Source organism: Girardinichthys multiradiatus, chromosome 1, assembly GCF_021462225.1.
Source record: "Girardinichthys multiradiatus isolate DD_20200921_A chromosome 1, DD_fGirMul_XY1, whole genome shotgun sequence".
In the NCBI taxonomy this organism is placed as follows: domain Eukaryota; kingdom Metazoa; phylum Chordata; class Actinopteri; order Cyprinodontiformes; family Goodeidae; genus Girardinichthys; species Girardinichthys multiradiatus.
In genome coordinates, this window is record NC_061794.1 from 44,946,954 (window position 1) to 44,972,279 (window position 25,326).

Here is a 25,326-nt window from a genome sequence, read left to right on the forward strand (position 1 = left end):
GCAGACTCCAACAGGTTTTCTTCCAGAATGGTCCTGTATTTGGCCCCATCCATCTTCCCATCAATTTTGACCATCTTCCCTGTCCCTGCTGACGAAAAGCAGGCCCAAACCATGATGCTCCCAGCACCATGTTTGACAGTGGGGATGGTGTGTTCAGGGTGATGAGCTGTGTTGCTTTTACGCCAAACATATTGTTTTGCATTGTGGCCAAACAGTTCGATTTTGGTTTCATCTGACCAGAGCACCTTCTTCCACATGTTTGGTGTGTCTCCCAGGTGGCTTGTGGCAAACCTTAAACAAGACTTTTTATGGATATCTTTGAGAAATGGCTTTCTTCTTGCCACTCTTCCATAAAGGCCAGATTTGTGCAGTGTACGACTGATTGTTGTCCTATGGACAGACTCTCCCACCTCAGCTGTAGATCTCTGCAGTTCATCCAGAGTGATCATGGGCCTCTTGGCTGCATCTCTGATCAGTCTTCTCCTTGTTCAAGATGAAAGTTTAGAGGGACGGCCGGGTCTTGGTAGATTTGCAGTGATCTGATACTCCTTCCATTTCAATAGGATTGCTTGCACAGTGCTCGTTGGGATGTTTAAAGCTTGGGAAATCTTTTTGTATCCAAATCCGGCTTTAACCTTCTCCACAACAGTATCTCGGACCTGCCTGGTGTGTTCCTCACGATGCTCTCTGCGCTTTGAACAGAACCCTGAGACTATCACAGAGCAGGTGCATTTATACAGAGACTTGATTACACACAGGTGGACTCTATTTATCATCATCAGTTATTTGGGACAACATTGGATGATTCAGAGATCCTCACTGAACCTCTGAAGTCAGTTTGCTGCACTGAAAGTAAAGGGGCTGAATAATATTACACCCCCCACTTTTCAGTTTTTTATTTGTTAAAAAAGTTTGAGACATCCAATAAATTTCATTCTTCACGATTGTGTCTCACTTGTTGTTGATTCTTCACAAAAAATTAGAATTTTATTTCTTTATGTTTGAAGCCTGAAATGTGGCAAGACGTTGAAAAGTTCAAGGGGGCCGAATACTTTCACAAGGCACTGTATATTAACGTGTCCCTTTGTCTTCATCTCCATTCTTTCTTCACTGCTTTACTCAAAAACATCAGTTCAAATTACTCATAATCAACATGCTGCACAGCCTTCATCAGCTCAGATAAAGTTTTTATCTTGATGCAATTACAATAATTTTAATTGGTTTAAACATTTTGTTTCAACTGCAAATCCACTAACAGCTAAAAAGGCATAGCACTCTAATTAGCTAACAACAAATTTTATATCTGAAGGGTCTGTTCTCTCAAACTTCCAGTCGGTTGTAGCAGATGGCCGCTCACACTGAGCCTGGTTCTGCTGGAGGTTTCTTCCTGTTAAAAGGGAGTTTTTCCTCTCCACTGTCGCTACATGCATGCTCAGTATGAGGGATTGCTGCAAAGTCAACACCAGTGACTGTCCACTGTCTCTACATGCTCATCCAGGAGGAGTGAATGCTGCAAGTCACTGACTGGATGCAATCTGCTGGGTTTCCTTAGATAGAAAAACTTTTATCCAATTTGAATAAATAACTAACTTTGACTGCACTGTTCAATGGTTAGGATTAATTGGAATGTATGTACCTGACTGTTGTGAAGTGCCTTGAGACAACATGTGTTGTGAATTGGCGCTATATAAATAAAACTGAATTGAATTGAAAGGGTAAAATCTAATGTTCAGCCCAACATTCACACCATTGTTTGCTACTAAAACAGATTCAGAAGACAAAAAAACATGGACATTCGGCAATAACAATGAACACTAGGTGGATAATAATTTATATTATTGATAAAAAACACACACACACACACATATATATATATATATATATATATATACACATATACATATATATATATATATATATATATATATATATATATATTATACATATATTATACATATATTTATATATATATATATATATATATTTTATTATATATAGATTTCTTTATTTTCATGACTATGAATATTGTAGCTTCACACTGAAGGCATCAAAACTATGAATTAACACATGTGGAATTATATACTGAACCAAAATGTGTGAAACAACTGAAAATATGTCTTATATTCTAGGTACTTCAAAGTAGCCACCTTTTACTTTGATTACTGCTCCACACACTCTTGGCATTCTGTTGATGAGCTTCAAGAGGTAGTCACCTCAAATGGTTTTCCAACAGTCTTGAAGGAGTTCCCAGTGATGCTTAGCACTTGTTGGCCCTTTTGCCACACCATCACACCTCCTCCTCCATGCTTCACGGTGGGAACCAGGCATGTAGAGTCCATCCGTTCACCTCTTCTGCGCCGCACAAAGTCACGGTGGTTGGAAACAAAGATCTTAAACTTGGACTCATCAGACCAAAGCACAAATTTCCACTGGTCTAATGTCCATTCCTTGTGTTGTTTAGCCCAAACAAGTCTCTTCTGCTTGTTGCCTGTCCTCAGCAGTGGTTTCCTAGCAGATATTTAACCATGAAGGCCTGATTCACACAGTCTCCTCTTAACAGTTGTTCTAGAGATGTGTCTGCTGCTAGAACTCTGTGTGGCATTGACCTGTTCTCTAATCTGAGCTGCTGTTAACCTGCGATTTCTGAGGCTGGTGACTCGGATGAACTTATCGTCCGCAGCAGAGGTGACTCTTGGTCTTCCTTTCCTGGGGCGGTGCTCGTGTGAGTCAGTTTCTTTGTAGGGATTGATGGGTTTTGCGACTGCACTTTCAAAGTTTTCCCAATTGTTCAGACTGATGGCCACTCGTTTTTCTTTACTTAGCTGCTTTTTTCTTGCCATAATACAAATTCTAACAGTCTATTCAGTAGGACTAGCAGCTGTGTACTGTATCCACCTCCTGTACAACACAACTGATGGTCCCAAACCCATTTATAAGGCTTGAAATCCCACTTGTTAAACCTGACAGGGCACACCTGTGAAGTGAAAACCATTTCAGGTGACTACCTCTTGAAGCTCATCAACAGAATGCCAAGAGTGTGCGGAGCAGTAATCAAAGCAAAAGGTGGCTACTTTGAAGAACCTAGAATATACAGGTCCTTCTCAAAATATTAGCATATTGTGATAAAGTTCATTATTTTCCATAATGTAATGATGAAAATGTAACATTCATATATTTTAGATTCATTGCACACTAACTGAAATATTTCAGGTCTTTTATTGTCTTAATACGGATGATTTTGGCATACAGCTCATGAAAACCCAAAATTCCTATCTCACAAAATTAGCATATTATTAAAAGGGTCTCTAAACGAGCTATGAACCTAATCATCTGAATCAACGAGTTAACTCTAAACACCTGCAAAAGATTCCTGAGGCCTTTAAAACTCCCAGCCTGGTTCATCACTCAAAACCCCAATCATGGGTAAGACTGCCGACCTGACTGCTGTCCAGAAGGCCACTATTGACACCCTCAAGCAAGAGGGTAAGACACACAAAGAAATTTCTGAACAAATAGGCTGTTCCCAGAGTGCTGTATCAAGGCACCTCAGTGGGAAGTCTGTGGGAAGGAAAAAGTGTGGCAGAAAACGCTGCACAATGAGAAGAGGTGACCGGACCCTGAGGAAGATTGTGGAGAAGGGCCGATTCCAGACCTTGGGGGAACTGCGGAAGCAGTGGACTGAGTCTGGAGTAGAAACATCCAGAGCCACCGTGCACAGGCGTGTGCAGGAAATGAGCTACAGGTGCCGCATTCCCCAGACCTGGGCTACAGAGACGCAGCACTGGACTGTTGCTCAGTGGTCCAAAGTACTTTTTTCGGATGAAAGCAAATTCTGCATGTCATTCGGAAATCAAGGTGCCAGAGTCTGGAGGAAGACTGGGGAGAAGGAAATGCCAAAATGCCAGAAGTCCAGTGTCAAGTACCACAGTTAGTGATGGTCTGGGGTGCCGTGTCAGCTGCTGGTGTTGGTCCACTGTGTTTTATCAAGGGCAGGGTCAATGCAGCTAGCTATCAGGAGATTTTGGAGCACTTCATGCTTCCATCTGCTGAAAAGCTTTATGGAGATGAAGATTTCATTTTTCAGCATGATCCGGCACCTGCTCACAGTGCCAAAACCACTGGTAAATGGTTTACTGACCATGGTATCACTGTGCTCAATTGGCCTGCCAACTCTCCTGACCTGAACCCCATATAGAATCGGTGGGATATTGTGAAGAGAACGTTGAGAGACTCAAGACCCAACACTCTGGATGAGCTAAAGGCCGCTATCGAAGCATCCTGGGCCTCCATAAGACCTCAGCAGTGCCACAGGCTGATTGCCTCCATGCAACGCTGCATTGAAGCAGTCATTTCTGAAAAAGGATTCCCGACCAAGTATTGAGTGCATAACTGTACATGATTATTTGAAGGTTGACGTTTTTTGTATTAAAAACACTTTTCTTTTATTGGTCGGATAAAATATGCTAATTTTGTGAGATAGGAATTTTGGGTTTTCATGAGCTGTATGCCACAATCATCCGTATTAAGACAATAAAAGACCTGAAATATTTCAGTTAGTGTGCAATGAATCTAAAATATATGAATGTTAAATTTTCATCATGACATTATGGAAAATAATGAACTTTATCACAATATGCTAATTTTTTTAGAAGGACCTGTAAGACATATTTAAGACAACAGGCGGAAATCTTAACTTAAGAAACACAAGTTTCACTTGAGCTTGCTGCTCCAAGGCATGCTTCTGTGAAACCATACTACATTTTTTATTTATCTTTTTCTCATTTTCTTCCTAGCCTATTGTTTTTCCTCTGAGAGTGAGTGTTATAGTGATTCCTTGGGCTGGCTATGTTCTATACTGTAAATCCTGTCTGTTGTTATGGAAACAGAGCCCATTTTTCCAACACTATCCCCATCAGGCTGCAGTTTAAGAGAAGAAAAGCTGCCTTTGGAACACAACTTTAACCTGTTATGCATTGCCCCAGCTGTCCACTGTCTCTTTCAGGCTGTTATGTGCTCTGTGCTTGCTTTAGTATAAGCAGCTATGAACACATGCTTAGGAATCCCTGCTTATAGCTTGTGTTATGACTCAGATACACATCTGCACTGCAGTATGCTCCAGCTGAAAGTTACAACAAAGTGCTGTCAGGGAAAAGTGCTAATGCAAGGCTTGGGAACTAAAAACAAGAGACACTCACGGGTTTCTCAAGGGAGCTGTTTCTTTGTGACTTTTATTGATTGTTTTTTACACAGGCCAACATCAGATGATTTCTCGCCTGTACATATTTATTTAAGTATATATATTATATACAAGTCCTGCACAGTGGTCAGAGGGATTTTAAGCAATTCGTCTTGCAGGATAGTGGCCAGGTCACTATGTGATACTGGTGGAGGAAAACGTTTCTTGACTCGCTCCTCCAAAACACCCCAAAGTGGCTCAATAATATTTAGATCTGGTGACTGTGCAGGCCATGGGAGATGTTCAACTTCACTTTCATGTTCATCAAACCAATCTTTCACCACTCTTGCTGTGTGTATTGGTGCATTGTCATCCTGATACACGGCACCGCCTTCAGGATACAATGTTTGAACCAATGGATGCACATGGTCCTCAAGAATGGTTCGGTAGTCCTTGGCAGTGACGCGCCCATCTAGCACAAGTATTGGGCCAAGGGAATGCCATGATATGGCAGCCGAAACCATCACTGATCCACCCCCATGCTTCACTCTGGGCATGCAACAGTCTGGGTGGTACGCTTCTTTGGGGCTTCTCCACACCATAACTCTCCCGGATGTGGGGAAAACAGTAAAGGTGGACTCATCAGAGAACAATACATGTTTCACATTGTCCACAGCCCAAGATTTGCGCTCCTTGCACCATTGAAACCGATGTTTGGCATTGGCATGAGTGACCAAAGGTTTGGCTATAGCAGCCCAGCCGTGTATATTGACCCTGTGGAGTTCCCGACAGACAGTTCTGGTGGAAACAGGAGAGTTGAGATGCACATTTAATTCTGCCGTGATTTGGGCAGCCGTGGTTTTATGTTTTTTGGATACAATCCGGGTTGGCACCCAAACATCCCTTTCAGACAGCTTCCTCTTGCGTCCACAGTTAATCCTGTTGGATGTGGTTCATCCTTCTTGGTGGTATGCTGACATTACCCTGGATACCGTGGCTCTTGATACATCACAGAGACTTGCTGTCTTGGTCATAGATGCGCCAGCAAGACGTGCACCAACAATTTGTCCTCTTTTGAACTCTGGTATGTTACCCATAATGTTTGCATTTCAATATTTTGAGCAAAACTGTGCTCTTACCCTGCTATTTGAACCTTCACACTCTGCTCTTACTGGTGCAATGTGCAATTAATGAAGACTGGCTACCAGGCTGGTCCAATTTAGCCACGAAACCTCCCACACTAAAATGACAGGTGTTTCAGTTTCATTGGCCAACCCCTGTATATATACTATTTTAATATATTAAATAATAATGCGAAGGTGAGCAGAAAGATGCAATAGTTTTTTCATTTTTTGAGGCAGTGTGAAATAATTTCTACTGTTCTGGAGAGAACAAGAAGGTTGTTACCATTTTTCCATCTAAGCCTTACACAGTAAGTTATAAGAGCAATGCTGACAAAGGCCAACCACAGGTCATAGTTGAGTAATAGATCTCATCCTTACTCAGCCAGTGCAGAGAAAATTCTCTCTTCTTGTAGGTTAGTAATAGCCTGTAATACTGTTTTGGAGGAAGTGATAAACAGAAGCACACATAGCGGCATGACTGAGAAAACAGGAATGCTTGCACTTTAAGGCCCTTTTTATCAGTTGTTTTTGCAGTCTACAATGTTTTCTGTTAAGTCTTAGCTTCTAAGAATAGTCCTCTTGACTTTAAATGCTGTAGAGACATATTTGTACACTTAGAAGATTGTGACAGCACAGCTAGTCCTAAAATTATACCTTCTTCATATGACTCTAGTGGAAAATGTGAGGAAAGCCAGTTTTAGGCTTACCTCCTCTGTAATCCAAGCTAGATGTCCATGAAATTATGTCAGAAAGAAGGAATATCCTCTTTAAGATTTAAGCTTTGGTGTACCAAATCATGTTCCAATAAACATCGGAGTCTTAATAGTACTTAGAATGAGGTAAATACAGCCTCAGATCACATACTTCACAATAACTTGAGCTACGTTAACATACAGGGGCAGAGTGTAAAAATACTAAGTTAATTACATCACCCATCAAATTATCAAACCACCTACAGCAAAGATAACATGTAGTAGTAATTCTCTTCTAGTTGACCAAACCAGCTGTTGCATAAATTCTGCCGAACTGCACTGCAGAATATTTCTTCAGCAATATTCTGCAGTGCAGTTCGGCAGAATTTATGCAACAGCTGCCGAACTGCACTGCAGAATATTGCTTCAGACCATTAATGTTTACAGATATTTACATACATCATTCTTCAGGTCAATAAATAGAGAATTTCAATCAGGTTGAGGGTTTTATCTTTGACTGGGCCTTTGCAACACATTTAGATTTTACTTTTTCAGCCATTGCGTTGAGATCAGAATCAGAATCAGAATCAGAATCAGAAAAGCTTTATTGCCAAGTACGTTTTTGGACATACAAGGAATTTGTTTTGGCATAGTCGGTGCAATACAGTACAAGTTAAACAGTACAAACATATCTACAATATAATATAAATATAAGTGCACAGTTTGGTACAGATTTTGGGATCATTGTCCAGCTGATGACCCAGTTTGGGTCCATTTGACTCAAGAATAGACTCCAGAAGATACAAAGCAGTAAATGGTCAACTAATGCACCCCGTTCCACTGGCTCGATTTGGACCAACTTGACTCCACTTGACTCGCTTTCCGAGCGTTTCCATTACATTTTTTTTTTTGGTACCAGTCCCTCCTTTTTTTGCTCCCTGCTCCTGAGCAGGTACGACCAGGGCTGAGTAGGGACTACATGTGACGTGAACAGACTGCTGTACACTGATTGGCCGTGGGTGGAGGAGAAATGAGAAGGTTGCAGTTAAAAACAGTGCACGGAAAAGTTAATAAAACTCAAGAGCAACTACAATAATATTAAGGACCACAGTGGCTGGAGCAGGTCATACATGTAATTTTATCATTTACAGATCATAAACCGTGCCTGAAGGCTGACAGAAAGGAAAAAAAAAAGAACAAATCAACAAATCTGCAGAGCACGAATATGCAATATCCAACCTAAAACTAACTTCAAAGGTCAAAAGACCACGGTTTTGCACTTTTAAGTCCTTGTCCTTGTTATTCCCATAGCTCAGACAAAAACCTCTTCATAAACCCCAAAATTGTAACTTCTTCAGCAAACTTTGGAGCTTCGCCATCCAGACAGCAGCTTCTCCTGCCAACCCCCCTCACAGCAGAACCCCTGAGCCTTATTTTAGACGTTTTGGCTGAGCTGTGGTCCAGATAATTATCCCAGTGGATAATTTTTGACAAAAAAAAAAACATTCTCGCACATTGCTATAAACCTTATTAGTATTTAGTGTATTTATGTTTTTATCATCTATTTATTTTTTTCATAATTTCAAGCAGATTACTTTAATGTGAAATCCACATGGATTTCGTCTCTTCTTTTTGCAGATGACGAGGTCCTGCTGGCCCCCTCTAGCCAAGACCTACAGCATGCGCTGGGGCGGTTCGCAGCTGAGTGTGAAGCGGCTGGGATGAAGATCAGCTCCTCCAAGTCCGAGGCCATGGTTCTCGACCGGAAAAGGGTGGCTTGCCCTCTTCAGGATGGAGGGGAGTTCCTGCCTCAAGTGGAGGAGTTTAAGTATCTCGGGGTCTTGTTCACGAGTGACCGAAGAATGGAGCGGGAGATCGACAGACGGATCAGTGCGGCTGCCGCAGTAATGGGGGCACTGTGCCGGTCAATTGTGATGAAGATAGAGCTGAGCCGAAAAGCGAAGCTCTCGATTTACCGGTCACTCTACGTTCCTACCCTCACCTATTGCCATGAACTTTGGGTCATGACCGAAAGAACGAGATCCCGGATACAAGCTGCTGAAATGAGCTTCCTCCATTGGGTAGACGGGCACTCCCTTAGATATAGGGTGAGGAGCTCGGCCATCCGGGAGGAGCTCGGAGTAGAGCCGTTGCTCCTCCACATCTAGAGGAGCCAGTGCCTCAGGAGGTGTTCTAGGCACGTCCCACCGGGAGGAGGCCCAGGGGACAGCCCAGGACACGCTGGAGGGACTATGTCTCTCGGCTGGCCTGGGAACGTCTTGGGCTCCACCCGGAGGAGCTGGAGGAGGTGTCTGGAGAGAGGGATGTCTGGGCGTCTCTGCTGAGTCTGCTGCCCCCATGACCCGATCCCGGATAAGCGGAAGACGACGAGTATTTTACCACACCCCCGCATGGCCGTGGTGCACCATGCAGGGTGCGGGTGGCCGGCGGGCTGGGGCGCCCCTGGGGTTTGGGGGTGGGGTTGGCGGGGTGCCCGGTAATTGGGGCCGCCGTGGCCTTTTTTTCCACTGCTTCCTTCTGTGGTCCTGGCCAGGGGTCGGGCGCTGGGCTGCGGTTGGCGGTCGGGTGGGTGGGGCAGTGGAGCATGTCTTGTGACTGCACCGGAGCGGCTGGCGGGTTGTGCTTGGCCTGGAGTGGTTGGCCTGCATGGCCCAGGCCCCCGGCCAGTGCATGTATCCCTCTCGTGGACTGGTGGGCTGGGGCTGTTGGCGCTGTCTGGGGGGCTTGGAGGTGTGCTGCTCTGCTGGCTGTCTTGTCCAGCGGGGGGATCGTGCTGGTGGGCTGGGGGGTGGTGTGGAGGGGCTGCGGCCTGTAGGGTGGAGTGGTTGTGTCCACTTTTAGGGCGTGGGGTCACTGGCTTTTGGATCGGCTGGGCGGCGATGGTGGAGCTGAGCTGGATAGTGTTTCTCCCTGGGCGGTTGTTGCAGTGGCAGTGATGTAGTGTTTTTGTTGTTGAGGGAGTCGTGGTGAGGTCACTGGCCCTGGGTGCCTGCTGCTGGCCGGGGACCTCTTGGTGGATGAGTTTGTCCCGTCATGGTGCGGGGTCGGGGGTCCGGTTGTGGGTGCGGTGCTGGGTGGGGTCTGCCCTGTTGCGCCAGTGGGTGGGGGTGGCGTTGCACGGGGCCATTGCCTTGCCCTTGCGGCGCGCTGTGTGGTGGGGGAGCGGGGTGCGGCGGGGGTTCTTAGGGTGGGGCTGTGTGTGGAGCTTGCGCTGTGTGGGTGTGGCTTCATCGGCTTCTACTAAGGGGGTGAGGATTCGTGGCGTTTGGGTTCGGGGGGATGTGTTCGATATCGGTGTCCTTGTTGGGGGTGGCCCCGTGGGAAGGTTCTTGTTGGGGTTCACTGGGGGTGGGAGACTCATGGGGTTGGGATTGGAGCTCGTTGGGGGGTCGGGACTGCTCCGTCCTGGGGCGGCTCCGGTTAGTGGGTTGCTTTGGGCCATGTGGACCCCCCCTTTGTACATAGCCCCCTCACCAGAGGTGGATGGGGGTTGTTGGGGACTGGATTTGGGGCGGGGTGGTGGGAGCCGGGCCGGGGTCACCCGGGTCTGGACAGTACTGGCACTGTCTGCCTGCCTCTGCCCCAGGAGGGAAGGGAACCACCTCCTGGGTCCGGGGGCTGGTTGCGCCTAGGGGGTACCGGCGCCTGGACCTGGGAGTATAGAGTATGCATGGGGAGTGTGAGTGAGGGTATGACATCCATTGTTGTTTATCCTTACGTTGTGTGTGAGTGATTTTATGTGTATGCATGAGGGTGGGAGTGGGTGATTGTGACTGTGTGTGCCTGTTTTTTTTTTTTTTTTTGCGACAGGTTGGGTCTTGGACTGCTCCCTTTCCTGGATCAGCTTCCTCCCCGCCACACCGCCTGCCGGTGGTTGGAGTCTCTGCCCGCTGGTGTACTTGTGGTTCTCGGTGTCCGGGGCCGGGTGCTTTGGTGTGTGCTGGCTCACTCCCGGTGGCTGCTTGCCGGGGCCTGGCCCCCTGGGCTCTGTCTGGCCTCTGCTTGGGGGGTGGTGTGTCCCAGGGTCTTGGGCCTCTGGGTCCATGGCTGGATCTGCTCGGACGTGGACGGCTGCCGGCGGGGCCTGTGGGCTCGTCGCTGCGGCTCCCTGGGGCTTCTGCACTGTCGCTGCTGGGTGGTTCCCCTGGGACTCTCCACTGCTCTTCTCTGGGGGGGTTGTGGTTGTCCCAGCGGTGGTTCTCCTGGGGTTCCTGTGCTTTGGGGAGCCTTTAGATGTCTGTGGCTCGGATCTCCTCAGTGTCCGTCCAGGGACCATGGGGCAGGCCTGTGGGTCCTCACACTCGCTATTGCATATTTTTGTGGAGAAACCTTGTATACAAAAGCGCGTCCACACCCATACTCACAGGTGTTAAGCTTCAGGTGTTGACAGATACACAGATGTTCTATATTGGGCTGCACCTCTCACTAAGTACATTTTATATTCAGATTTACCGTGTACTATTTTGTTAAAAAAAAAAAAATCAGCTGCAGGTGTATAAGCAAGCAGGGTGTAATCTTGTATTCTCTTCATCCTTCTTTCTCTCCTCCACTCTTTCCTCCTTTTCTCCCCTTTTTCCCCATCTCTCTCTTTTTTGAGCTTCTATTTTCCTTTTCATTTCAGTCTCCGTGTCCGTAACAATTGAAATATTCCCAAAGAAGTTTATAATAACGTTTCTTTTATAAATATCAAGCAGAGCTTTAAAGCATTAGCTGTGAAAATAAATCTTGTAAAAGTAAATCTGTTGGGCAATTTCTTGGCAACAATTCTGAGCGATACTCTGCCGGACAGGACACGGTAAAAAAAGAAAAAGGAGACGGACGTCTGGTTGTCTCTACTGAGTCTGCTGCCCCCTCAACCCGGTCCCGGATAAAGTGGAAGACAACGAGTACGAGTACGAGTACTTTAATGTAAAAAATGTAACACAGTAACGTTAATAGCAGCAGAGCGAACTACATCCCTGGCTGGACGCAGGGCATCAGCCACCATAGCTTCTGCAGTTGGCAAGTCAGTGGAAACACAACAGATACCGTACCGAGTAGAGTGGAGCCAAGTGGAGCGGAGCCGCGCCGGCTAAAACGAGCCATTGGAAAAGGGGCATAAATGACTCCAAGATAACGAGCTCCTGTGGCTGCAATTCTACCCCAAATTTTTCCAAATGTTACCATTGGGGACTTGCATCTCCACTTTGGTCACAACTGTGAATTAAAAATGACCGTTAATTTTTTTGCTTCACTGTTCTGTCTAGATCCATTTTTAACCCACAATCGCTTTGCTTGTGTTATACTGTAGATTAAACCTCACGCTTTCCTTTCCCCTTTGAATTTCCATCCCCTGTAACCCTAACATGGAGGGTTCCACCTGGCATGGTTTTTTCTTTTAGTTTTGGTACATCTCAATCTCTGTTTGAGGCCAAGTATCAGCATAAGCATTTTTTAAACTTCTGTTAAGACTTCCTGTGTGTATTTTAATAAACCTCCTGTTGTAGCACCCTACTCTCCTGTGACAATGCTGGCCTCCCACAGTCCGTGGTATGTTGCATTCACAGCGTTATATCTAGACAGGTTATTTAAACAAACTCTGTTGTGCCATTAAGAAGAAATTACTGCTTTCAAAGGACATGAGATTGTAGGTTAAGTGCTTATTCAATCTACCTAAGAAGAATGATTCAAATGTATCTTAACTGTAAATTTGAAATAGTCTCGCTGGGTCAGGCCTTCAAGTCATTTTTATTTTCAAAGCCCTGAGCTGATCCTCCGACCTGACTCGGAGTTGCTTTCGAGTTCTTTAAAGTGCATGCGACAGCCAGTAAACCTCTACCTATAACTGATTTATGTGGTGGTTTTATGGGTGTGTAAATACCCGCCACATTTCTATAAAGTAATATAAAATATACATGTAAAACGAACTGTTGTTATTGAAAATATGTTTGTTGATAGAACAATTTATTATTTAGCAACCAGTAATTCACACTGTTTGTAATAGAAATATCCATGTATTTGTCATATATTTATGTCAACCTTGTTCTTGCATTACTCTTGCAATGACTAAGTAATTTTGGATTTATCATATTACCCATGACGAACTGCAAAGTATTCAGTTTGTAATCTTGACATTTAGGAAATGTGTCCTACACGTCAATGAGACATCAATGAGGAAATGTGTTCAAACTACCAAAATAATTCACACTGACAGTATGTCACTGTTTGCAAGTAAAAAAGCAAACAGTCAAAATTTCAAGCAACTGTTCACCAGTCATTTAGTTAATTGTGCAGCCTTTAAACCAGGCTCATATGTTGAACTCATATGTTGTTAACTGTTTTACACATACTTTGCCATTTATACTTCACTTGCTGATGAATAAATAGTCCACATGAGGCATGAAGATGCCCAGAATACAGCAACTAAAGGCATGACAACTAGCAGTACAAAATAATGAACTAATGTACTACATTTTAAAAAGACAGGCATCATAAGAAACTGATGTCAGGACTGGTTGGTAGGGATAAAAATGCTTCCTCTTCAAAACTGTTTTCTGTATCACATTTGATTGATTTTATTGGGAGACAGAGCTAGCACCATTGAATTAAGCACAGCTCTTAATCAGATTGAGCAATTACACATTTGTACGAAAGGAACAACAGAAAGTTACAGACATTTCTTGGAAAAGAAATCTCTTTAATCCGCCATCCATTAGTAATGCTCCTTTTAGAGCATCACGAGGGAATGGAGGCGATTCCCAGCTGACACAACCACATTCAACTTTAAGGCAAATGCACCAGATAACTAAACCTGCAGACTAGAATGTCCGTGGAAATCTGGGGAACAAAGAAGTAGCTTGTTGAGCAAATTTGTGAAGGAACATTGTGCAAACCTCAGAAAACCTGTGAAGTGAAGAACATGCAGATATTTATCAATTACTCTTTAGAATTTGAGGCTAATGAGTCTAAGCTTGTCAGCTGGATTATTCATCTGATGATATTGTGTGATGAGGTGAGTTATCATGTGGAATCAGATCGTGAACTTTCAGCATGACACTCTTTAAAGATAAAGGCTGTTACATTCCGACATTTTGATCAGCACAAGTTATGTGTGGTTTTCAGAGTTTACATAGTATACAGTCAAGCCCAAATTGCTCATACCCCTGGCAGATTTATGTTTAAAGTAAATATATTTTGTTCAACTGGAAGTAATCTTTCAGAGTGGCCCAGCCAGAATCCTGACTTGAATCTGATGGAAAATCTTACAGTTAGAGTAATGAATAATATAGTTATAATATTGTTGCCTATGACTTTGATGCTTTGTTTGGATTTTCATACACAGAAACATAAGAAGACCAAAACAACAGGGGTTAACATTAACAGTCTGCTGCTACATGTACTTAAAGATATTTACAAATAATTTTTTTTCAGCTAAAGACAGTTATTAAAATAAGAAATCAAGACAGAGAAACGAGCTTATCTTCTAAAATCCTCAACTTCAGAAAGTTTGGGAAAAAACATGAAAAAATATATTCTGTATGGAAAAATACCAAGGTCGGTGTTACATGTTAAATAATCAGAATGAATATTATGATGAAAATGCTGGAAAATATCATAGATTTGTAGATTTCTTGAAATAAAAATCACTAAAAATGAATGATGAAAATGAAGTTCATTGCAAAACTGAAACATCCAGCAAAAGCTTGGTCAGAGCTTCCAGTTGGTTTGCTGTGGGTGAATGAAATGGAAGTCTCAATCAATCAAATGTTTGTCAAGTACTGCGAATTATTGCAGTGACATAAGCCTTTTTCTAAAGACCATGATAATCATATGCATACACAAACAGAAGCTGCAGAAAACCAACTTACAGGCAATCAACAAATGTTTGTTTGAAAGAAATCCGTGGGGCACGTGAACCCAACAGGAGCAGACAGCCTGCTTTCACGGAAATATCCAGATAACCAGGTCAGTGTGGTTCGATGAAGTACAGCACCAATAACACAACAAAACATGCCACATATCATTGTTTAGCATTCTAGTTCTATATATGAAATAAACTCTGAAACGGTAATGAAATCCACAGTATTCTAGAGCCTAAACATTTACCTGTTGAATAAAGTTTTTTTCAGTACAGCTGTTTTAGTTTTACCTTGAAAAATGTAGAAGAATTATGATCTAACATTTTTATAAAAAATGAATTTATTTAAAGCTTTGAACAATGGAATCAAGCTGCTCAGGAGACAACTTACCAGTGGTTAATGAAACTGTAAAACAATGGGCTGTTTTATAGACAATGTTAGATGTTTCATAAAAACAAATTATGACTTAGAGATTAGAAACATTTCTCCTTGGTTTAACTTCTAGAAAAGCAGTGGTCAGCTCACCATCCTCAGCTCTATACCATAAGACTGTCATTATTAGAAACGTCTGGATGCTTGTTGATTTTTTTAACTGCTGAAATAAAGAAACTGTTCTCAACTTACCGAATGATGACATACATAACTAGGAAATTCCCCACGAGGCCAATGACGCAGACAATCATATAGACCACCACGATGGTCACCTTCACCCCTGTTGGCAGCAGGGCGTCTGTCTCGTTGTAGCCACCGCTGAAGTTGTTGTGGAAAAGGGAGTCATTGAAGAACTCCAGGTGAGCCAGAAAAGTCTCTGCTGCGTAATCCATCTCTGAATGAAATGAAGAGGACTCTCCTAGGCAACAAAAAGAAGAAATACAAGTTACCCACACAGCATGCAAACATTTTAGACAACCCAAACATCTTCATTTACAGGAGGTCCTTCGCAGTACAGGAATCAATGTTGAACCCATAAAGAAAGATACAGTGAACACATTTCTGATGACCTGCTCTTCAAAGCCAATTTCAGTGACTTCTGACAACAGAAGAGTATCTGATTGAGAGCAGATATTTACATACCCCGTATAAAAAGATACATAACATTTTTTTTTTCCATACAGTCTGACATTGTCTGAGATTGCCTAAATTGCTTCTGTTTGTTCATTGTCATTATTTTATACTAAATAACCAAGATTATTTATAGATGTGGTATTGGTTGTGTTTATTGGCTTGTGTTAAGTGACGTTTGACCAATAAAGGCTCTAAATTGAGCAATGAGCTCTAGTCCTACTCTGTATCTTGTGAGTCAGGATTCTATCTAATAAAGACATTATGAGAGTCATCTAACTGCAGGTGAGATATTATCTTATAAGTATCCCTTCAAGAACATGAGGATTGGGGCAGGTATCTACGTGGTGGGTGGGGGACCTATTGTTAAGATATTTTATTTCCTAACTAGCTTCATGGCAAATAAAGTACTCACAGTGTTATAGACAGTATGATTCACTAATTCTTCTGATTAAACATGCACCTCCCACCACCAACATCAGCTACTGTCACAAGTACAGTCTAATTCTGTGGGAAACACTGCAACACCCCAGCATGCAGCCTGCATCAGCAATACATCAAAAGGATGCCATGAACCCACCACCCTCCACCTCTCTGCTAATCATGAATATTCATCACATCAAAAAAGCAAAGTTACTTCAGTGTGTAGCTGAATTTCCCCTGGGTTACTGCTCAGCTCCATATACAGGCTTTATAAATATGCTCCAATATGTCTCTCTCTTCTCCCTGTCCTCCATTCCTCCACTCTTTCTTCAGCTTCCCTTCCCATCTGTCTGCATCCTTTTTCTTCCTCCCTGCTCTCTTGTTGTCCAAACATTTTAGTTTTCACACAGCTTTGATTTTGCAGGTTATGTCTCTGCTTCAGCAGCTGTGTGTGTGTGTGTGTGTGTGTGTGTGTGTGTGTGTGTGTGTGTGTGTGTGTGTGTGTGCAGACTGAGCTTTGATGAATAAGGAGTTAAACCAAGAGCCTTTAGTGTGTTTCCATGTAAGGCTGCAGCACCGTGCTGGGTGGGCTGTTCTATACCACTTTAGGTACGTGTGAGAGGACAAAGAATGACTAATGACACTCCCAGCACATGGTGAAGGATGTCTGGGCTTTCCCGTTTAAATACGGATCTCAAGTCTCCCTGCATTAGCAAGAGACAGTTAAAACAGGGTTACAAAATGATGTCTAACTGTGTTCAGTATTCACAACAAAAGAGAGGTACAGCTCTGGTCAGGACTTTTACAAATACTCCTCTTCGGCAGGAATCTAATCTTCATTCTGGACTATTAATTATGAATTTTAACAGATCTTTTTTCAGGGTAGACCGATAATACAACATACAACCTTAATCTTTTTTTAAACTGTGTGCCCAAGAATGAGCTTATTATTGATGTTTTTAAATCCATTAGCCTCTAAATTTTACATGCATGCTGAAATATACACCACCCCCACCCCATTAATATTTAATCAAATCACCTTATATTTTAACCACATGCTTTTTGTAGCCATCAACAATATTTGGGAAAAAACTCTGGCTGGTTGTTTGACTTCCCTTTTTGAATCAACAACAATAAGTTTCACTATTAAAAGGGCAGGTCCATTAGTGCAACAGTTTTAAAATAGACAGTTCAACCTTTAACTGACACCTTCTGTTGTCCAAATGAAAAAGCCACATGCCTACTGGAGAAAAGTTTTCTAGTCAAATGAGACAAAGATTGACCTGCTCAACCAAAAAGAAAGGAAGGATGTTTGGAGGAGTAGTTTTTATCCCACTATTTATCCCACTATTACAACTGTTAAGCATGGTGGTAGTAACATCGTGCTGAGAGTCGGTTTTGCTGCCAGAGCTACTAGTGCATTGCACAAAGTTTTTAACTTTTCTTAAAGTCAACAACTATGCAGTTGGAACACTGACACAGTTGTGTGTTTCAATAGGACAATAACAAAAACACATCAAAAATGGCTTTGGAAGGCATAAAGCTGGCTGACACAAAGCTTCTGGAATGTCCCTGACCTTAACACTATAGAACATTTATTACTTAAAAGCTTCATCTGTGACAGGAAGTCAACCAGCTAAAATGAGCTTCTTCAATTCTGATAAGAAAGGAGGCCAAATACTTAATCAGAATTATGCCAGATTTTTGTTGATGGCTAGAAAGTGTTAATTTCCATGCAACTTATTAAGGGACAATTAAACACATGTTAGTAGAGTTTGTGTAGATTAAAGCCTGTATCAATAGATTAAAGAAATCGAACTAGTGCACCAAAATCTGTTTTTTAAAAATCTCAAAAATTGTTTGTTACATCATCTTTCCATCCTGAAAAAGTTCAAATAAGTGACTGAAATCCCCAAAATTAGACATTCCTGCTGAGTGTATGCAAATCTCTGACCAACTGTAAACACAACAAATTTAAGTGCAAATGTGCATGCTTTGTTCTGAGGAGGCAACAAGATGGCACCTTGCACTGGACAACACATTTGATGTGCCAACTCATTAATGTTCGCAGCTTTGACATTGCACTTGTTTTATTTTCATGAAACATTTTTTTCTCCTGTATTCGGAGTTTCTATCACCAGCAGTGAAGAAAGTAAATATGGCTGACAAGAGTTACTCCCAGGCAGTGCGGTTTTCATCTTTTCAGGACTTAATAGTGTGAGAACATCTTTTCCTTACCTTTGCATTTAAGTTTCAGCATCTAAAAAAATTGGCTTTGGTACTTGAAATTAATTTGTCTAAAATAACTCACCTTCAAATAGAGATGCATGCTTATCAGAAAATGGGTTTGAAATGTTGGGCACTTTGAAAAACTTTATAAAGTAGGGAGGAGGCAATTCACAAGATAATTAATAAGGAAAGAACCATCCAACGAAAGCATGTTTGGATGGTCATGTTTGAGGGTAGGCAACAAACTATTTGAGCTCTTGCAATAAAACATATGTCAGAAATTTAAGGGAAATGTTAAGAAGCCATAGTAGTTGCATTATGGGGAAATACTGGAAGAAAACTGGGGTAGGCAAGCACTAAATATTGCTAACTAAATATACACAAATGCTATCAGTAAAATGAGTCTGCATGTCCATGGCACAAATCATTGGTTCAGCTCACTGCCTCCTTGGAGGAAACATGTAATACAAACAGTTGTTAATAAGCCCAAACAGTTCAGGTAAACTAGAAGAAGTCACAGTCTCTGCTTATTTTCAACCTGCCAATGTGTTTACAGCTGTTTTAATGCCTGAAGTTAAATAAAAAAGGCAATCCCAGTTTCTGTTTCATGTCACCAATGGAGTAAATATGTTATGCAGTGAGCTTTTTGTCATGTCTGAGGCTGATACTGGAGCTTTCAGAGAGCCAGCAGTTTGTTGCATCAACCCTCGGCTGGCAACAACAACGCAGGCTGGTTCTGCAACTGCACTGACTTATCGGACCAAAACAAACAATTCATTCCTGCTGAGTTTATTTAGAATACAACCAATTAGCAACAGCAGTCATCTCAAGGCACTTTACAAGCAAACATACATGTAAAATTCATATCTAGTTACATCTAATCCAATTAGTCCAGCTGAATTCATCCCAGAACCATCCAGTTACTCAATCTAATGCAATTAGCTTCAAACTTAAATCTAATTGCATACCATCCAGTCCAATACAAAGGTAAGGCAACACAATTAATTCATAAATCATAAAACTAACTAGGAACCAAGATAAATCAAATCTGCAATCTTCAACAATAAAACCTATTGAAGGCAGCTTCTCTTCACTTTTGCCAAACAGCAGACACAAACCTGGAATAAGAACTGATTGAGGTTATTAACCCCTTTTCAGGTTTTACTTCAGTAGAAGTGGTTTCTTGGTATGATGATGGCAGCCAACTGTGAAGCCACTGCATTGCAAATGCATGTAATAGCATTATTCAACCATAAATTGCCCATAATATGTAGTTTTATAAAAACCTGTTGCACAATGTAACATTAAATGTGGTTGTAAGCATTATAAAAATGTTTAAAATAACAACAGCAATGATCATTGGCTTCTGAAAACTTCAAGCCAAGGCTTTTTTGAAAACATATTTAGCAAAGAACTTATGAGTGATTCTCACACAGCTGTTGCTATTGCTGCCACCCTCACCCTTGTGCCTGTGGTGCAAATATAATTGAATAAAAAGTCCAAAAGGTGTGCTGTCCATCCAGGAACTCTCAGCTCCCAGAACCCCCTGGAAGCCCTTAAAACTCTCAAGTGCAGAAGCTGCTAATGTCACCTGACAAGGTAAGGCAAAAAAGTGAGTCAGTGAGCTCTCGAGTTTTCTCCACATTCACACAATGCTTAAAGATGAAAAAATTTAATCATAGAGTGAAACAGTAGCAATCATGCAGCCAGCTTCTTTGTAAAGGGCCCTTACTACAGCCTATGAAACAGTAAGCAACAAGAGGCAAGTACCCTTTAGATAAATATACTGTAGTACTCTGTATTTGCAGTGGATTTTTTTCCTGTAAGGTATTTTTCTTCTGTTTTAAGATGTAAATTATTTTCTTTTATAACATAGATGTACAATAATGCCTTTTTGTTGATATCTGACAAAGAAGAGAATGTTCAATTCACTCCAATCTTTCATGTTTTGAGTTGAAAAATATACAGAAAGTTGCTCTGAAGTTAGAATTGCCTGCAGAAAATTCGGAGGTTTGTACACCAACAAATACCCCCCAAAAGAAAAAAAAAAAAAAAAAAAAACAATATAGTTTCTGGCATTTCAAAATATAATTGTGAAAATACTTTCACAATACTACAAAAAAAAGAAAATAAAACTAAACTGGTAAGCCACATTTTAAGTGCATGGTTCAAGGACATGGGTACAAAATGGTTTGTAAGGTAAGAAGTATAAGTCAAAAATGGGAATGGCTGAATAGGAGGTATGAATTAATGAATTAGTGTAGGGTAGTAAGTCTGTCCCCGTCCCAGGTTGGGTTTGGCTGAGACATGTACTGTGGTTTTAGAGTTATAGGAGTTATAAAATGTGAAAACAGTTTTAAGTTGTTTTTATGAGTGTAATTAGGGGGGCATTATTAAAGTGGTTTAATTTCTTTAATTTCATAGAATTTCACTGCTCATAGTATAATTCACAATAATACAAAAAAAAAAAAAAGATCAATTGTTTAAATTCATGTTTTAAAGATAAAGGCCACTAGGTAATATCTAATACTTAACAAAGTGTTCCCCACTATGTCATAAACATTCAGTGTGTCATTAATGATTTTTATTTTTACAATTGAACAAATTGAGTCAGCCCACCTTAGGCTGTGATTTAATGAAAGAAGGGTAATGAAGGATGTTTCAGAGTAGAAAATATGACAGCCAATCCTACTCTACCCTACATGGTCCACAGTTTGAGAATCATTGTCATGTCCTTGTTTCTCCTTAACTCCTTGTAGTCTCTTTTTCAAACGTTAGATTGTACTAAGAAGCCACTAAAGGATGTTCTGTTAATTTTTACTTTAGCAAAGTAAAGTAACACAAAGGTTTTGGATTCTTCTCCCTATTAAAAGGTAGAGGTTCATTTCTACCAACACCACATTCTTGCTCAGTAAGAGGGATTGCTGTGAATCTGTCTGTATGGTTGGATTGATGTGATTGTACATATTTCTGTCTAGAAAGTGAATATGTCTTGTAAAATGCATTGAGATTGCATCTGTTGGGAATTGGTGCTATATAAATGAACTAAATGGAACTGACTGGGTCTGCAAGTCTTTGAAACTAAATCTGTGACTTTTTCAGACCTCCAGTAATTTTTGGATTTTATGGAGTTTTGGGAGCATCAATCTGCTCAAAATTGTAACACAAACATATCCTGACGTCCAATAAAAAGCAGAAGACGCAAGTCAGTTCCAGCAGGTGTTCAAAGTAAATATACTTTTAAAACTTCCAGCTTTTTCTGCTTTTTAACAGGGTACTCAAACACAACACCAGGGCAATCAGATGTACACTTAAACGCACCACACTCTTTGAAAACAAACACCATTTGCTCCACGAACACGCAGATGCAACACTTTACTGGCGTGTCACGCGCCGTGGATCTCTGTTGTGACAACCTTTCACCTGGAGCAGCACACGACTGAAACGCAGTGACAGGAATACACTCAGTCAGGGACGCGTTTTCTCCTGCAGCGCGCTGCGGTGGTCCGGAACACAGACTATATGACAGAGAGCTGCAAATCAAATAGCTTTGTTGCAGCACGCTGCGCACAATCCGCCCTTACCGGTGCTGATATAATCTGAGCTCCACGCAGCAGACACAATCCCGAGAAGTTGGTGCTTCCTTCTCCGTGTTACTGTGCACTCTGGTGGGTCTGTCCGCTGTCTCAGTCAGGGTTTGTCTTTATTTAACGAACTGGTCACCTGCGCTGTCATCAGAAGTCGGAATTCAAAATGCCTCTTAACAAAACACAAAAAAAAACAGTGGTCGATCCGAGCCAAATTTACCAGGATGAAACCAGGAGAAACACAGCTTCACATCCAGTAGTAAGCATCAGCTGGCAGAAAGACGCAGGAGGAGGAGGGGAGGAGAGTCTGGAGGGCTGAACACGCAGAGTGGAGCTGCATGTTCTGCCGCTCTCTCTCTGATCGATGCTCAACCACTCCCTCCTCTTCGTCTGCCCCATCCCTGTTGTAGCATAACCTATGCAGGATGCGCATTTTAGTCATTTGTGCTTTGCTGTGCTTTGCTTTGTATTCAAACAGTTGTGGTGCGTTTTTCGGCAATGAATTCCGTGGTTCAATAAAGAGCAGACTACAGTTAAACTTGACAAGTCGCACAAGCATATGATCAGAGAGAGGCAACCTGTGGCAGGGTAGCCTGTCGGACTGCAGGTCTGACAGGGTTGGCATCATGAAACAACCTAATAGGCTACATTCAGAGCATGCATTGACTGCATCAAACTATTTTACAAGAAATATCTGCAAACATGTATCTGATTTTTATTCTTTTCACCAGAGTAGTGATGAAGGATTGGTGCTACAAGATAAAAAGTAGAATACTTTAAAAATCTAATGTATTAAAAATGAAAATAAATCAATCAATGACTTCAACCAGAATGAGGCTTAAGCAAACTAAGCATTTGCTTGAGTCCCACAAACACTGTTGAAATGTCAAATGAAATCTGTTGTGGAAATGAAAACACTTTTTGTTGTTGTTGTTGTTGTAAGCAGGTTTTAGGACAAGAGACAAATCAGTAGTAATGGTGCAAAAACAAAACTGATTGTTGAGTAGGAGTTTGTCAGACCTGCTCCCGGTGCTCCGACAGGGCTGACCCCTTCTCATGGGTCCTGTACATACATTTCATGGACAAGATTTCTAGGCGCAGCCAAGGGCCAAAGGGGTTTGGGGACCAGTGGATTTTGTCTCTTCTTTTTAAATGTAATTATTGAACAGTATATTCTGCATGTATAAAGAACATTTTTGGAAGAACAGCCTAATTTCATTAAAATTTCAAGTTTTGATCATAAAAACAGAGATACTTGCATTTTGAACTAATAGGTAGGAGCTTGGCCTCACTTTCTACTTTTGTACACGTCAGGAACCAGAAGTTGGCATGTAGTTGAAGCACAAAATGCTTTATGAAACTAATGTGCAAAAAACTAATTTAAGCTAGTAATTGCAAGACAGTTAGAGACCTGCTTGAGATATAATATGCATTATAAATTAATTGAAAATGTGCTTATGTCACAGCTTTCAAAGGCAGATGACCTACAAGACCTTACAGTGATTTGTCAAGTTGTGCCATTATTAAAAAAGTGCCATATTTTATAAAATATTGTAATAAAATGAACATTAAGGAGAACCTTGAGCATCCTCTTCATGAGACTGTCCTACAACAACAGAGTGTCTTCAGTCAGAGGCTTCTTCTGTCATATTGAGTTTAAAGGATTTGACCCACATGCAGAAAGCAATTCAGAAGACGGTATTGTTCGGTAAAGAGTTTATTTACAACTGGGTGAATAATGCAGAGAACTAGAACCAGGATGCAAACTGTAGAAATAAACAAGAAGGTAAGCAGGGATAACTGGGGTTGAACTCATGAAAATAATATATCTGTCTTACAAAGAATGGTGGAGGGATCCGCCAGAGGGGGAGTGGAGAAACCAAGTGGTTGTTTGCCGGTGAGACTGAAGTCGGTGGATGTGGTAAGCCAGGAGAGTTTGTAATCCACGAGGTGCGATGGAGGGAGGAGGGTGGACAGGGTTCGCAGATGGAGGTCTGAGGTAAGCAGAAATTAGGAGGCTGCCAGGCGGCGTGATCCAATGAAGTCATGAGAGACTTGAGTCTTTGTTCATGGAACTGGATTGCTTCCTTCCAGAAGACAGTTTATCCAGGCAGGATTCAATGCAAGGCAAAATCAGGTTCAGGAAACCTGCAGGATACAAAGACAAAGTTACTTGATATACAAGGCAAGGTCAAAGGCAAAGGTAACGTGGCTGAGTAGTACCACTAAGGGCAACACTCTGGCAGTGAGTTGCTTTATTAATTTCCCTTTGGAATTAATAAAGTATTTTTGAATTGAATTTGAATTAAATTGAACTCAAAGAGACTGGGGGAAAAATGCCATCCATGTGAAAGTTCCAAGGCCAAAACCACTGCTGACCAACACGAACACAAAGTCTCATGTCCTCTCATGTCCTGAAAATTGTGATGAAAACATTGTGTGATAGGATATGATAAAAGTGGAGCTATTTTGAAGATGTCCAGTTTGTAACATCTGGTCACTGCTGTAACATATTTAATTACTGTAATACTCTTTTTGGATGTGTTTCCAAGTTGTCCACAACAGGTTTCAGTTGGTCCAAAGTGCAGCTACATGTCTTTTACCCGACTCCTCCAGATGCTCTTAATGGTTTGGCAGTTTTGGAAGTCAGGCCATGCAATTTAATATACCCACCTCATTGTTTTAGCAAGTGTATGTTTAAAAAATCCCAATAAAGAAAAAACTCTGCAAAAATCCTTGAGAAACGATTATTTTCTTATTGTTCGGTAATCACTAAACTTTGAAAAGAAATGATTTTTTTTACATGTGAAATACTTCTCATCATTCTAAAAGTCTTCTATGGAAGATGTTCATCAAGGTCAGGCTTGTTCATACAATAAGTTCTTGGGCAGAAGGCCCTTCTCTCTTAAAGAAATTGAAGAGTCTACAGCACAGTTTAGGTTCCCAAACTTTCATTTGAACAATCCAGAAATCCTCTGAAATAACTCCTTTTATATAGAAGAGATGAATGTAGAAATGTCTGGTGACAATGCACAGAACAACAGTAAACCTCACACTAACCATTGAACAGGCAGTGTTCATGGACAGGATCTCAAAGCATCTTGTAAGGAGAAGAATGTCTGGTTTGCGAATCTCAGGGTTTGATCTTTGCTCTGTGTGGGTGACGTGGTTCAA

At 41.7% G+C, this 25,326-nt stretch overlaps 1 protein-coding gene across 1 annotated transcript in view; it reads right to left on the reverse strand.

Moving 5' to 3' along the window:
• Positions 1-22,727, reverse strand: part of oprl1 (opiate receptor-like 1) — a 142,278-nt gene extending 119,551 nt beyond the window's left edge. Inside the window, exons 1-2 of the mRNA XM_047378360.1 lie at positions 22,150-22,727; positions 15,476-15,701 (exon numbers count right to left, since the gene is read on the reverse strand). Coding sequence (XP_047234316.1) covers positions 15,476-15,675 — 200 coding nt within the window. The 5' untranslated portion in view covers positions 15,676-15,701; positions 22,150-22,727. The remainder of the gene's footprint in view (positions 1-15,475; positions 15,702-22,149) is intronic.
• Between the last annotated feature and the right edge of the window lie 2,599 nt (positions 22,728-25,326).